Source organism: Fusarium coffeatum, assembly GCF_003316985.1.
Source record: "Fusarium coffeatum strain FIESC_28 chromosome Unknown BRIP53273_contig_42, whole genome shotgun sequence".
Lineage (NCBI taxonomy): Eukaryota > Fungi > Ascomycota > Sordariomycetes > Hypocreales > Nectriaceae > Fusarium > Fusarium coffeatum.
The window spans coordinates 69,980-84,894 of NW_022157839.1; the positions used below are offsets into that span (position 1 = coordinate 69,980).

At 49.1% G+C, this 14,915-nt stretch overlaps 7 protein-coding genes across 7 annotated transcripts; 2 read left to right on the forward strand and 5 right to left on the reverse strand.

The window, feature by feature from the left end:
- Positions 1-267: 267 nt before the first annotated feature.
- FIESC28_01903 (uncharacterized protein) lies at positions 268-1,803 on the reverse strand (the record flags this gene model as incomplete). The annotated part of the gene is made up of 4 exons (XM_031156053.1): positions 268-553; positions 598-1,219; positions 1,265-1,576; positions 1,620-1,803. 4 exons carry the CDS (start codon positions 1,801-1,803, stop codon positions 268-270), a joined length of 1,404 nt encoding a protein of 467 aa, XP_031019885.1.
- Positions 1,804-2,207: 404 nt separating this feature from the next.
- Positions 2,208-4,801, forward strand: FIESC28_01904 (uncharacterized protein; the record flags this gene model as incomplete). Its single annotated transcript, XM_031156054.1, has 5 exons — positions 2,208-2,643; positions 2,705-3,206; positions 3,251-3,994; positions 4,043-4,116; positions 4,158-4,801. The coding sequence occupies 5 exons, from the start codon at positions 2,208-2,210 to the stop codon at positions 4,799-4,801; spliced, it is 2,400 nt and encodes a 799-aa protein (XP_031019886.1).
- A 6-nt stretch (positions 4,802-4,807) lies between these two features.
- On the reverse strand, positions 4,808-5,963 carry FIESC28_01905 (uncharacterized protein; the record flags this gene model as incomplete). Its single annotated transcript, XM_031156055.1, has 7 exons — positions 4,808-4,913; positions 4,956-5,201; positions 5,248-5,266; positions 5,311-5,667; positions 5,710-5,802; positions 5,847-5,878; positions 5,923-5,963. The coding sequence occupies 7 exons, from the start codon at positions 5,961-5,963 to the stop codon at positions 4,808-4,810; spliced, it is 894 nt and encodes a 297-aa protein (XP_031019887.1).
- Positions 5,964-6,210: 247 nt separating this feature from the next.
- On the forward strand, positions 6,211-7,107 carry FIESC28_01906 (uncharacterized protein; the record flags this gene model as incomplete). Its single annotated transcript, XM_031156056.1, has 2 exons — positions 6,211-6,369; positions 6,415-7,107. 2 exons carry the CDS (start codon positions 6,211-6,213, stop codon positions 7,105-7,107), a joined length of 852 nt encoding a protein of 283 aa, XP_031019888.1.
- Positions 7,108-7,222: 115 nt separating this feature from the next.
- On the reverse strand, positions 7,223-8,677 carry FIESC28_01907 (uncharacterized protein; the record flags this gene model as incomplete). Its single annotated transcript, XM_031156057.1, has 4 exons — positions 7,223-7,609; positions 7,658-7,927; positions 7,975-8,094; positions 8,138-8,677. 4 exons carry the CDS (start codon positions 8,675-8,677, stop codon positions 7,223-7,225), a joined length of 1,317 nt encoding a protein of 438 aa, XP_031019889.1.
- Positions 8,678-9,175: 498 nt separating this feature from the next.
- FIESC28_01908 (uncharacterized protein) lies at positions 9,176-10,952 on the reverse strand (the record flags this gene model as incomplete). The annotated part of the gene is made up of 6 exons (XM_031156058.1): positions 9,176-9,310; positions 9,357-9,578; positions 9,623-9,740; positions 9,783-10,193; positions 10,236-10,422; positions 10,466-10,952. 6 exons carry the CDS (start codon positions 10,950-10,952, stop codon positions 9,176-9,178), a joined length of 1,560 nt encoding a protein of 519 aa, XP_031019890.1.
- Positions 10,953-11,605: 653 nt separating this feature from the next.
- FIESC28_01909 (uncharacterized protein) lies at positions 11,606-13,230 on the reverse strand (the record flags this gene model as incomplete). The annotated part of the gene is made up of 2 exons (XM_031156059.1): positions 11,606-13,095; positions 13,143-13,230. The coding sequence occupies 2 exons, from the start codon at positions 13,228-13,230 to the stop codon at positions 11,606-11,608; spliced, it is 1,578 nt and encodes a 525-aa protein (XP_031019891.1).
- Between the last annotated feature and the right edge of the window lie 1,685 nt (positions 13,231-14,915).

A 14,915-nucleotide genomic window follows, 5' to 3' on the forward strand; every position in this document is an offset into this window, starting at 1 on the left:
ATACCTGAACAAAGGAAAACTGGTAGGAACCTCTTATTGGTTCAAAAGACAATCAATCTCTTGAACTAGAGTATGAATGGCAGTTCCACAACACAATGCAAGTGGCGTTTTTCTAAGCTACCATTGGAGTGTGCAACAGGGTGACTTAATTATTTTATCTCTTCTGCTTTCGGGGGTCAATGGTTTCGATGCTCGAAGGCTACAGCGCAAATAGCATTGTCGTGTTGAACGAATATATTAGGGTATCAGTTGATTCTAACGGCTTTCTCATTCCTCCTCCTCTTGTGGTCTATCCAGCGCATTTTCTGCTGGGCGCTCGGGCACCAAGAACACAGCAAACGACGTTGAAGGCAGCGAGATGCAGAACATTGCAAAAGCAACAATAAGGTTGGTAAGAGATGGCACCTTGGCTGCACCAACTCCAAAGGCCAAGCACGAGCCAAGAGACTCAAAGGATCGGACAAGACCAACAGCGAGTGTCAATGTCTCGACATCTTGGAAGAATGTTCCGATGATCCAGTATACAAACATGTAGTGAGACTCGTTCATAAATCTGACAAGTTAGCTTTTGCTTGGCAAAGGGTCTTGGAAACGTACCGAAGAAGAACTTGCACAGCGAATCCGCGTCCAAAGCCAGGAAGATCCCAGTCCAAAGTCACAGCAGGGTTGGCATTGCGATACTCCAACTCCATAGCAAACTGCCAACCGAATAGCGCAGTCATAGTGACCGCAAGGAAGGCCCAAGTAACTCTCGCAAGCTGAGGTCGACTGAAGTACTTGAGATCAAAAAACCATCCCCAAAAGACATTGGCAGCAGTAGCAGCGATACCAGAAGTCAATGATGCCAAGGCGCGGGCTCGAACGGAAAAGTAGTTGACGAGGTAGATTCCAAGGTACGTGCTGTTCCAGTTAAAGCCGACCAACATGGGGATCAGAAGGTAAAACTGCTTGCGTTGGATGAGAGCGCCCCAACGTCGGAATTGTTCCTTGATGCTCTTGTTCGTTTTCGAGTGGGGAAGCTTGGAGCCATCAGATCGGATGACTTTGTGAGGAGGTGAGATCAGGAACGCGAGAGGTAGGCCGAGGCATTGAAGAGCGATGAGTACGAGATATGTGGTGTATCCGACGCGACCACGTTTTCCAGAATCGACGTTGAGGGAGAGTTGAATTGAAGAGCCGATGAGTTGACCGAGTTCTCGCAGACCAAGCCAGATTCCAGCTACAATAGTTAGTACAGAGAAATATTGAGAGGAGTCTGACGTACTGAATTTTCCACGGTCCTTGATATCACCGTATCCCAAAGCGATGGCACCTTCAGAAGCCCACAGCGCTGAAGCTCCGATACCGCAGGTAGCACCGCCAAGCAAAACAAACCATTCCACTCCATATCGGTTATTTGTGTAGAGAGCAGCGGAATAAGGAGCATATCCAAGGGTACCGATGATAAGAACCCATTTAAGACCGATTTTATTGGCAAGAATACTAAACAGAGAGCATCCGAAGACCATGATACCAAAGGTGAGTGAATTGGCTCCATTGACGAGGTATGGCTCTTGCTGACCACCAGCGCCGGTATCTACAAAGATTAGAATGATTCTGAAGTTTTTGGATACACATACTGTTCAGAGCATTCCAGATTCCTGGTTGTGTGAAAGAAATCAATCCAACGATAATAACGTTGAACAAAGGACTGCGATACCATCGTGTAAATCGAGAGACAGGCTTGGAGTGCTCTGTAGTCTCTTCGACAGCACCCTTGACAGGTTGCTCTTTATCGCTACTGTTATCCACGACAGCAGACATTTTGACGGCTACTCGAAATCTTCCATCTTACAACTCAACTGCAGACTTCTTTCTTTTATAACGCTTCATATCATCTATTTGCCTCAATATTTTCATCAATGGTGTATCAAATGTGGAGGTTCCTTCTCCAACTGTTCCTAATCCGGCTAGAATCGCAAGTTCCCCGACGGTTCAGTTGATGATTATTCCCACTTTTGCTGTTATCCGTCTTTTTCGTGCTCGACAGGGTCGATGGCGACATGATGAAAAATGTGAGTCAATGCAGATCTAGATATAGGTGAGTGCATTAGTTTGTGTCAATAGATTAGATGGAGTAATCTATGTATAATATCCATGTTAAATACCGTTACGTCCAACCCGCCTTCCCCCGAATTTCTCGTCGGAAGCTTAAAAAGTGACCAATCATGAGCGTTTCCGACGGGCATCCTTCGACCCTGACTCGAACCGGGGACCTGGCAAGTTCTCCGCGTTACAGTCAGTCACTCTTTCCCCCCGATCTCCTCCTCAACAATCACGTTTCTCCTCTTAAGCATCGCGTGCTTTATTTCACCGTGAAACCCACTGTCCTAATTATTCGGTTCACAAAACAATCGCCGAGTATTTGGATCGAAAACACCAATAAATGGCGGGGAATTCGAACTTGGACCTCCAGACTCAAACGTCCCCGCTCCAAGCAGGTGATTCGCCGCGTCCAAGACAAGCAGCTTGTCTCGTGTGTCGTCGATCAAAGATCAAATGCGATTGGAAGGAGAATCAGGAAAGATGCAGAAGATGTATCCAGCTTGACTGCGAGTGTGTACGGCCTGCATATCATCCAGGTCGTCAAAAGGGCATTAAAAAGTGAGCTTCAATTGACTGCAATTGACCTGACCTACGGCTAACAATGTTAGTAAACGTACAGGCTTGGACAAAGCGCTGTACCAAATTGACCAAGCCGTCAAACGCGCTCGCTCAACGTCACAAAAGAATCCCGAAGATGATAGGATTCTATCGCATTTGCAAGATTTATTGAGTGGCGCGAATTCTCCTGATGCCCCGCAGACACGATACAGTGCTAGTGGCGATGGTGATGAGGACGCCTACTCGGAGGAGGAAGAGGAGCAGGAGCAGGATCCTGTGGTGATGCCAGAGTTTATTCAACGAACACAGCAGAGTCTCGCGATTGATGATGCGGAAAATCCGTTGCAGCTTCTTGCGAGGGCGTCCTACATCCAACCGTCACCAGAGTCGCGACATGGGAATTCACCTCTGCAGGCGCATACCGCGAGTACCACTGGTCAAACGGAGGATGAAATACAGGCATTCTTTGCGCCGGCACAGGCACATTTAGATGTTGGATCTGATGTCGACCCTGTCACTTTGGGCCTTGTGTCGGAAGATGAAGCAGACAAGCTATTTCACTTGTAAGTGCCCGCCCCGATTGTCCGGGAATCATGCTGACCATCAGCTTTCATCGCAATCTTGCGCACACTCGATGGGGTCTCGATCCAAGGATATACACTGTCGAATTCACTCGCTCAAGATCCGCCTTCTTATACACATCCATCATGGCCGCATCAGCTCTCTTCATGCCATCCGCAGCAGCCCTTTCAAAACGACTCTCGAACCACGTCAGGACCCTCGCGCACAAAGTTGTAGTGAAACGCTATAGGTCTGTTGAGATTGTTCTTGCATTCATGGTGAATATTCCATGGATGTTCCCCGGACAGCATTCTACCGACGATGAAACCTGCACCTACATCTCCATCGCGAACACTGTCGCCACCGATTTGTCCCTTCACAAAAGTCTTGTATCGCCGGAAATGCTAGGCTCAGGTTCGGATATCGGCTTGGCGAGAGGTGATTGTCTTGATCCAAGAGCAGCACTAGCAATGGACGGTTTTCCAGAACTTGACCCGTGGTCTGAAAAAGGACGGCTGTTTCTCAGGAATCGAGAAAGATGTTGGCTCTCATTATTTGTGTTGGAAAGAGGAATGTCGCTTGCTAGAGGACGACCATTTTCTGTGCCAATGACACGGTCGCTAAAAGACTGTGACAACTGGCACCTATCTGAATTTGCGGATCCTCTTGACGGACACCTTGTTTCTATGGCTGTTCTGAGACGGAATTTGGACGGACTGTTTGCCGCTGTGAGAGGTCTTTGTGATGGCTCACAGATGCCTTCCAGCGACGGTTCATTGATTGCACAATCGTATGTATCCTGCCACCTATTTGGGGTTTGCTAAGCTAACATGCTCAGAATCCAAGGATCAATCGAACGCTTCTTCGATCAGTGGTATACCGATTGGGGCGTCTCTATCGGCAAAGGACCAGGTAAGATGCTCGATTCTTTGGTAAACCTCGCTAACCATCAGACCGCCGTCTCCCTCCATACGTTGAAATTCTCGTCACCCACACCCGTCTTTCCATCTACGGTGGTGTGATAAACCATCCTACAGCTCCTCTCGAAGTCCGTCGTTTCTTCCACACAGCCGGTCTCTCCTCGGCTCTCAACGTCATGCGCGCCGCGATACAAGGAGAATCTCAACTTCAGTCCATGCCGAACAACACCGCGATCATGATTTCCTTTGCGGCCTGTTTCGCTCTGACACTAAGTTCCTACGCGACTGGCGGTTCTGCTCTGGCTCCTAGTGTCAGAAACCTCATCGACGAAACCGCCACCGTTCTCGAAAGAATCGGAAAAGTAACACGACATCGAAACGGTCTTTCCATCAAATACGGAAAATACCTTAAGCAAATTGTTAGGAGAGCAGCTACCGGAGACGGCATATCTGATCCTAGAATGCCAATCGTTAATGAAGCGCCCATGACGACGCCCACCTTTTTAGATCAGCAAGCTCTATGGCCGGAACCGATACACTTCTCTGCCATGTCAGATGATCAAATCGTTCAAGCTCTGAACCAGCCTGGTAACGATTTCGAGCCTTCATTTGGTGGACTCTCATGGGATGACATGACGAATTTCGAATGGCTTTATTGGCCTGAAGTTGGTATATAACATAAATCAACGAAGCGTTTCCTGTTCCTGTTTCTCCAATCCACCTAGCCAATCAAAAGAAGTAATCTGTCGCAATTTCTCCATGAATACAAATGTCAAAACAGTGTGAGGTCTAGAAAGTTAGCTTGGTTGTGTATAGGAGTGGGTAACGTACGTGAGTCTTAACCAAGCGGGTGTCCAGCCTCTCATGAGGAATCGGGGACCTTCTTCGCGAAGACCAGTGCTGAGGACTTGAGCGAGACCTTCTTTGCCTGCGTTGGACTGCATGCGGCTTTTCAAGACGTCTGCTGGTGCACAGATGGTTGTGGCCATTGTTCCGGCTGCTAGGGAAGAGATGGCGTGGGTCTTTGTGTCGTCTTTGAAGTTGTTGGCAAGAAGATATTGTTTGGCCGAAGCATATCTAGTTTGTTAGTCAAGCCACCGCCATCGTCCAATCAACAACTTACGTAGCAATTTGAGAGACATCTATGACTGTTAGCAAAATCACAAACAGAATCTGCTGCACTCACTCATCAAAGCACTTCTCGCGATATTAGGAGCAAGACCCTTCCAGAACGCCATCATGCCCTCCTCACTATAAACTCTCACCAAAGCGTCCAAAGCATGATTATATCCGAATTGCTGAGCCGGAGCTTTCGCACCATCCGCACACATGCGAACAAGGACAACTTCAGCTGGATTACCAACTAGACCAGCAACACCACCTGCAACACCTGCACAGGCGATGTTTTGTGTTACCGATAGCGGTTTGCCTGTGTGGCTTCTGACTTTATCAGAGAAGTATGTATGGAAGCCAAAACGGGCGGTTGAGTATGTTCCTTGACGGAGGATGGATGCTGATAGACCAGTCCATAGAGATGGGATGCCTATAATTGTTAGAGGCGTCATGATGAGATTGGAGAACATACCATCTCGTGCAGCGAATCGGTACAAGACACTAAGCATAGAACTATTTGACTTTAGGACCTGCATCCGATATTTTGTTTGATCCAGAGGATGTGCTGTAGTTGTTAGTAAAGGTCATGCTTGTAAGTGGTAAACATACTGAAGCAAACAGCCATACAGGCTGCAGCACCGCTATAGACTGTTAGTCATGGTCAAACACCAGACAATATACATACCCTAGCCAAAAAGGCTCCTTGATTTTCTTGTCAGAACCCATATTAACAAATTTGCCCTTCCTCTCTTCCTCTCCTCCTCACTTACACGTTCATGTTTTGTACACTCTCAATCTTATCGGCATCCAGATCTATCTCCGACGTCGTCCCTCATTCTGAACCCCGGAAACAGTGGGTCGATTATTCGGTCTCCAGATCCACCTCCGACGATCAATCGTCATCGTCTCAAAACCGCGACACATCCTCGGCTTCTTTGTAGCTGCAATGTCAAACAACGAAAATAAACCCGACATGTCGAAACTTTCTGCACCGCTGAAAGCTCTTATTAACGCGCCTTTTGCGCGTCCTGGGCCAAGACCTGCACCTGCGCAAGTTCAGGAATTGTTTGAAGCAATTGCGAATGATGCTGCTATTAGGAACCTCGGCCCAAAGTCCTGGTTAACTGTTTCGGTATGAAGATCAATTGCGCACCATGTGCTGTGCTGACGATTATAGGCCGCTGCCACATTTACTCTCAATTCACCCGACTCTCTTCCCGTTCTTCACCAAGTCGCATCGTCGAAGGACCCCAATTCCGCCGTCCAGAATGCCGAGTTCATCCGCGAAGTTGGCCTAAAGTGCATCAGCTTCAACGGCATTCCTCGAACGATCAACTCCCTCAACGCTTTCCACGCATCTCTTCCCGAAGATGTAGCATCGAAACTTAGCACAAAAGCAAGCCGGCAACCGACGTCGCAAAATATTGACGAAGCATTGGCCCGCGGCCGAGGGTTATGGGATTCCATCTATAGACCATACGAAGACAAGCTATTCGAGAAGCTTGCCCTTGCGCATCCCGATTTGCCTGTGTATATCCTTAGCAGCCATTACTCCGCTCTCCTCTCCGATCCTCCTGCCTCCGAGCGCGACACACTTGCTAGTCTCGGCCGAATCCATACTTCCATGATTGCCATCTCTTGTCTACGAGCGCAAACTGGTGTTGGACCTCAAGTGCTATCGCATGTATTTGGTCTGCGAAAGGCGCTTGAGGATGGAACGTATAAGAACGATAAGAATGGCGAGACGGAGGAGAGTGTCAAGTACTTGGCTAGTGATGAGGGCGGACACTGGATCTTGAATACCGTGGATAAGATTGTCGAAGCTATTGGAGGAAGTAGCTTTGCGCCAGGTCGGGAATCGAAGATCTAGTATTTTATGTATAATTGATCAAGCGTTATTTCTGTGATAAATCGTGCTTGCGCATAGTGATCTTGAATCTCGCGCTGTCCCACCACCTCGCTGCAATCACAAGTATATACAAGAACTAAGTTTGCCCTTGGAAAAGAGCAGGACCCTCACCATCAAAGAAGGTCTCATCCAACAGCGAAAGCAGTACCTTCTGTCCAGCCCACTGCTCCTCAACATTGGGCCTGATCTGGTTGGGTGGGAGCACAAATCCTGTCTCACCAGTATCCCTCAACTCAATGGTGTACGAGAACTTGGCCTGTCCAACACTGTACACGTGGTCGGGCGCCGAACCGGTAGTAACGTACAACACAGCGCCACTGGGTCCGAAGGTGTATGTTGTCTTGTCGTCGGAGCTGTCGCGGATGGCGGTGCTGACGAGGGCAGCAGCCTTTGTCCATTTACCAAGCTCGGGCGCGTAGAGATCTTCCTTGTAGCCAAAGGGAGAGAGGATGTATTGACCATACTAGAGCTGTTAGCGGGTGAACAATTGGTCACAAATACTGGGACTCACGCTGTGGAAATCGATGTAGAGAGAAATGCCAACAGTATCTCTCAATTGGCGAACAAACTTATCCAATCCAGCATTCTCGGGACTATCAGCAGGCTTTTCGCCGCGGTAGACCTGTGAGCAAGGATTGGTCGAGGCACCTCTCTTGTTCGAGTCCCAGCCAAACTCCCAGTTGCGATTGATGTCGCGACCGAAGCATGTCTGGTTCGCTGCTGAAGATGGAGGAGGTTGACGGTTCTTTCGCCAGAGACGATCAGATTTGGTAGAGTAGACCTGGCTCAATTAGTTAAACGGTCGATGGGTGAGCATGGGCGACTTACAAATCCGTCAGGGTTGACAAAGGGAAAGATGTAAAAGTCGTATTTGTTCAAGATGGTCTGAACGTCTTCATCACCACCCTTGAAGCCCTTAATGAGCTGAAGAGTGATGTATTCAACAGTCTAAAAATTAGCATTGAGCGACTCTCAATGGGGACAAACTCACCGGTGCAGAGATCCATTCTCGTGCATGAACAGTGCCATGGTAAAGCACAGCAGGCTTTCCAGGTCCATCGTCACCCCAAAGATGAAGACCATAAATAGTCCTATTCTCATATGATGTTCCAGAAGATATCAGCTTCGAATTATTAGGAAACTGCTCGTGCAAGTCCCTAAAGTAATCGACGTGGTCCTCATACTGGTGGAACTCATCGTACCAAGACTCATCATCCGCTTGACGCTTCCACTTCTTCGAGGATGGGCTTTCGCTAACGATGGAACTACCCAAGTTCTCGTGCAGAGTGGTAAAGTCAAGGTTCAGACTCTTGAAAGCAGCGACGTCATTGGGCGCGACGACAATGTCGGCGTGTTGGTCTCCGTGCTCCCACTCGTCAAAGGTAACGGGTGTAAGCTTCTCTTTGACATCCGCTTTGCCGTGGGTGTTTACGCGAAAGACTTTGTACCCATCGTAAGTCTGAACATCAGCCTTGGGAGCAGCAATTGCCCCAAGGGCGAGAGTGAGGAGGGAAAAGACGGAGGACCTCATGGCGATGGGTGAGTTGGCAATTGAGTGATGAGTCTACTGCAGGCTCTTATATACATCACTGCTTGGCATATACCCTTGCTTGCATGATGGCAGAACTTTTGATAACAGTAGACGATCATTTCCAGTCACACCATGCCCAGCATTGAGATCGTCGACCTTCCGTATCTGTTCTGGTGTGTACTTTCATTCGTGCTTATTTGCAAGCCGACCCTCTGAGTGTCAGATTAAGTGACCCCGGGGAGCATAAGAGACGAAATAACTTTGTCATTTTAGGTCAGTTTAGACCGGCACTTAGGCTACTTTATTTCTGTAGCCTAAGTCTTAGAGGACAATTCTTCTGACATCCACCTGCCGACCCAACGGTCTCCGATCTGCCCAGTAGCTTAATTAAAGTCTAACTCTATTTCATCGTCCCCCGCAGCGGGGATATTGCAGAACGACAGGTATCGATGACGAATGATGCAGGAAAAGTCTTGGAATTATGCGATCTACTTGGTATCACTCCATCTGCTTCAATTCCCTCGCTTCTGAGAAATCTGCGTCAGTCTTGCTTCTAACCTCCTCGACGCTCACGCCCGGCGCAAGCTCTGTCAAAGTTAAAGTACCCTGCTCTCGATCTACTTCAAACACGCACTAATTGAAGGTTAGCTTTGTCACAGGTGAAAAGTATAAAACTTACGAGATCGGTAATAATGGTGCTGACTACACGTGCGCCCGTTAGAGGTAACGTGCATTGCTGCTTAATCTTGGACGATCCGTCCTTGGCGCAGTGCTCGGTTGCGACGACAATCTTGGTGTTGTCGGGGTTGGCTACCAGATCCATTGCGCCTCCCATACCCTTGAAGACCTTTCCAGGAATCATGTAATTGGCAAGATCACCGACTGCGCTGACTTGAAGGGCCTGTGATTGTCAGCAATGAAATGCAGGGGAATTGCGTAACTTACACCAAGAATTGAGACATCGACGTGTCCACCCCGAATCATACCGAATGATTCGGCCGAGTCAAAGACGGATGCTCCGGGAACGAGTGTCACTGTTTCTTTGCCGGCATTGATGATATCACTGACTTGTTAGCGGAGCCGCAAAAGAGGATGGACAACTTACGCATCAACCTCATCCTTTGTAGGATAGGCACCCATTCCAAGGATACCATTCTCAGACTGAATATGCACAGTCGAGTCCGGAGGTAGGAAAGAAACGGCCAGCGTTGGAATTCCAACTCCCAGATTGACATAGTATCCCGCCTTGAGCTCCTTTGAAGCTCGTCTCGCGATACGGTTTCGTCGCTCTTGAGCTTCATTCGCAGCCTTTGGTGGGCCGTCCTCTCCCTCCTCTCTCAACTTGAGCACCTCAATATTCTTTTCGGCGGTAGCGGGAACGATTCGGTCGACAAAGATACCGGGGAGGTTAACATCGTTGGGGTCGATTTCGCCAACTTCGACAATGTTCTCGGCTTCGACGATGGTGAGCTTCGCGGCCTTGGCCATGAGGGGTCCGAATGACTTTGTCGCATATCTAATCTGTTAGCTGAGTATGTAACTGGGATGTCGCACATACCGGAAGACACAGTTTCCATCCTTGTCGGCCTTCCATGCGCGCATGATCGCGACATCGCCCTCAATGGCATGCTCCATAAGGAATGTTCGACCGTTGAACTCGCGGGTCTCTCGCTTTCGGCCTTTTTCGACGACAGCGCCAGACTTGTCTAATCGCACAGGGATTTCGCCATCTTGCACGAGGGTGTCTAACTTGTTAGCTTGCTCATGACATCTTGACAGGCGACTTACGAGCTGCTGTGGGTGTAAAGAATGCAGGAATGCCAGCACCGGCCGCTCGAATGCGCTCAGCCAATGTACCTTGGGGACAAAGCTCAATTGCCAATTCGCCAGTCAGGTACTTCTTCTCCAACACCTTGTTGTTACCAAGATAAGACAAGATCAAGCGATCAACCTGGCCAGCGCTTGTAAGGACTGCCAAACCACCCTTGCCCTCCACTCCGGCGTTGTTCGACACAGCTGTCAACGAATTAAGAGAGTCGCGACCTCTTCGGTGAATCGCATTGATCAGTGTATCCGCCACACCACAAAGACCAAACCCAGAACTCAATAGCGTTGAACCACTCTTGATGTCGGCAACCGCAGCATCAGCGTCCTTGAACAGTTTGGACTGCCCTCGTACTGACAGCGCTGCTCTTGTTGTGCTGAATTGACGGCTTGTGAAGCTGCTTCCCCAATTCATGGGCCGCGCCCGTTGGAATCTTAATAGCCTCGACATTATTGCTGTATTCTGTGGTTTGTTGCCGCTGTCATGATGAACGGCTCATGATAGCTTAAAGAGTAAATCGCGGACATAATTGTAGTTCCGATCGGCGACAAAAGTAGGGCCGAAAGGACGTCATTTTCGGTGGAAGAACTGGTACCGACCCGCTCGATCCGTTGGACCCTGAAGATGGAGGTGTTGTACGAAAAGAGAATGAGAGCTGGACGTTACTGGATGATATTCTCCGTTGATCGTGCCGCGGTTAACTGGCTTGTGTTTCGAGCTTGTCGAGCTTGTGAATTGTCGCGTTTCAAAGATTTGGGAAGCTGCCGGATGATAATTAACCCTGGTTTATCCGATGACACGGTACGTACATCACAAGAGAACATCACCTTCAATGGATCGTGAAGTCATGGACAAGCTCGAGTGGACCTTGATGCTTTCTTGCCATCTGTGGAAATGTGGAACAAGAAGCGATCCGCCTTTACGTCAAGTGATTTCCTGTACATGCGCGTCAATCGACACCTGTCAAACATGCATAACCATTGAAACATGGCGACATCACAGTGCAAATTGAAGTGGAGTAGATAATTATTCGTAACAATGTTGAATGTTAATATTGGGTATCTAGTAAGTGACGCTGTTAAAACTCAAAAACACATAGACCTCTAGTTGAGAGGCACGCGACGGAAGCGGTTGGACTCCCATCCATCAATCTCATCAACATGAGTCTCGCGAATAAGCTTGTAACCACCAATTTTGGGAAGAATGACAGCCCAGACAAGCCAGTAGACAGCACCGGCAGCAAGGATACCAATACCGACAACGCAGTGGATGTAGTAAGGCATGCTCTTGTACTGGTTCTGGCTAGGGTCATCGGGAGCGATGAAAGGAGCAATCACGAGGTACATGTTGCTGAGGAGGAAGAAGATGGTGACAGGCAGAGTAGCCTTGATGGGAGGGTTCCACTTGAACGCCTCGCGGTGGAGGTAGAGGTGAACGAGACCACCCGCCACAAAGGTGTTGACGATGGCGAGGGGGTATGAGATAAGGTTGAGGATAAAGTTGTAAGCATCACCAGGAGGAGGAGCAAGGATGACAATAACACAAATAACCCAGTGCTCGAAGAGACCAGCCAGAGGAGCGTTGAAAGGTCGGTTGCTGGCCCAGAGTCGAGAGAAAGGCAGGATACCCTCACGGCCAAGCTCTTGGACAAGACGACCCTGAGAGAAAATGACACTCAGGACGTTGCCGAAAGCAGACAGGGCGACAAAGACAGACATGGCGCGCTCAGCAGCAGGGCCCATGACGTTGCGGAAGAGAGAGGCAGCGACAAGACGCTCGGAGGCGATGATTTCGGCCTTGGGGACGGCAGCGAAGTAGGCAATGTTGACAAGAATGTAAATGACGGATACTGAGATGATGGCAGTGGGAGCAGCAATCTTGAGGGTGCGAACAGGGTTGCGAGTCTCGCTGAGCGCATAGTTGGCGTTGCTGTAACCGACGAAACTCCAGATGACATTGTACAGGGCAGTGACAACACCGTAAGCGCTGCCAGTGGTACCCTCGAAGGCGCGGCTCAGGTTGTCAGGCTTCTCGTCAATCTTGAGGTGGCCACCCAGAGCGACGAAACCGCAGATGATCATGATGAAGACGATGAACAGCTTGATGAAGCCGAGGGCGTTCTGGAGACGGAGACCCCACTTGAGAGCGCAGCCATGGATGAGGAAAGCAGTGGTAATGCAAGCCAGACCAATAGCACGCTGGTTCCATCGGTCGACCTCCTTGTTGGCAGCGTGGAGGATGTACTCTCCAAAGACGACCGAGTTACCGGAAGCCCAACCCATGAGAAGAACATAAGAAGCGTACATGCCGGTGACGAGGAACTTGGGCTTGCGGTAGATGAACTCGAGGTAGTTCTTCTCACCACCGTTCTTGGGGATACCGGTTCCCCATTCAAGGTAGACGGCTGTACCAGCGGCGGCGATGAGGGATCCCGCGACCCAGATCATGAGAGCCAGACCAGGACTTCCCAGGAGGGCGAGGATGGAACCGGGAGTTGCAAAGATACCGGTACCGATGACTCGGTTGAAGATGAGCATAGATGCGCTCAGGACACCGATCTGGCGCTTGTTGTCGGCGGCATGCTGAAGGCGACCTGTTCAAGTTAGCAGGGTCCAACCAATGTAAAGCTTTGTTACATACCCTCTTCTGTGTCAGAGCCTGAGCCGGACCCAACATAGTTGGTCTTGTTGGCACTGGGTTCAAGACCCTTGGAATCGTCGTTGCTCATGATGACAAGACGAAGACTGTAGATGTGGCAGACTAGAAAGGATACAGAACTCGATTGACTGAAGAAGTGAAGCACCGAGAAGGGGGCGCGCCTCCTTTAATAGAGGATCCCATACCAAGGAGTCAGTACCCCGTCTCTATCCATCCCCATGGGAAGGCAAAATTGGGAAAACTCGTTGTATCCACACCGCAGCGGAGCCTCTTGATCCTCAAAAGTCTAGAAGGCGACCAGAAAAAGACAAGCCCGATACAAGGTATCAATTAGAGTAGGGAACGGTTCGGCCTGAATCGTGCCATTTTGGGTCAAGCAGCGAATAAGAATGCGACAGTTTGACGGGGTGTTGGTAGTGTTCCTGGTTAAGAACTTTGGCTGGAGGTTGCCGTCGGTCTTGGGAGGCAAGCTAATGTGTCATGAAAATCTCTGCAGTTGAAGCTTTTGGTGACTTAAATCGACTAGGACGATGACGCGATCTTGGGTGATCGCACGCTTATTTCCTTAGAACCAATGGCGACTGTCAAAAATGCAGAAACTATCCACTCTAGGTATTTTAACGGCATGGATGGTAGGAGTCTCCCCGGGCATTGGCCGGTTCGGTGTAGGGACCCGGCCTCGTAGGCTCCGATTCAATTTAACCTCACTTCTTTTGATGGGTTTGGGTTGGATTCGAGGCTTTTTCTGGGAGGTCCATTATATGAACTACCTGCTATTATTGGGGAAGCGATTGATCTGACACGTTATTTTTTGTAACATCTCCCTGTGGATCCTCGTTTTCGGATGTCCGGCCGGGTGGGACGTGAACTGGGATGGCTAGGGTAACCTGTGAGGTTGGTTGTTGGTGATGCTTGTAACCACAACATCAACCTCAAACGTAACTTCCAATTCTGGTGTTTCGACAGTGTGGTTGGATCACCAAGTGCCATGTTAGATGATGTGATATGGCGAATTGTGCTCATTCACACTCCCAAGACTCACTTCCGAGGGTGCTCCAACACTTGATGAAGGATGGAGTGTTCATGTATAGCTCAGCACACCTGAAGGAACAATCTCACCACCATCAACATGATCATCACTTATGCTTATAGGGCTGTACTCCCCGAAGACCCCTGATCAAGGCATCTCCCCGATGCTACTGCATGCATTCCGTGGGATAGAACGTGGGATAAATGTGGGAGGATACCGCCATACTCATCTCTAACCACGTCAACCCTGGCATGTCTTGTCGACCGGCTCACCTGCCTGTTCATGCTTAGCAACCACTCCTACGCCTTAGCTATCAACTAACATCAATATAAGCGACATGTGCCATATGTAATACTTGCCTCCTAAGTCGTGATCGGCTGCCCTGTCACCAGGATGTCAGAAGAATTGGCCAGCAAGAGCATAAGAGACGAAATAATTTAGTCATCTTATGCAAGGTTAGGCGAGTAATTAGGCTACTTTATTTCTGTAGCCTAAGCCTTGGAGGACAATTCTTCTGACACCCACCTGCCTGTTTATGGAAGGGTGCCGTGCCTACGGATAGGCCAGGTCGATATGGTACCATCACAGCGGTGAGTCTCGACTTCATCTTTACAAGGTCCTTTTGTTAAATTTCTCAATGGTCTGACTGTTTCCCATTAATATTATTGCTTATTTTTGCCACAAGTCCTTTTGAAATGTATACCAATAAGCACTGGTTGCCCAGA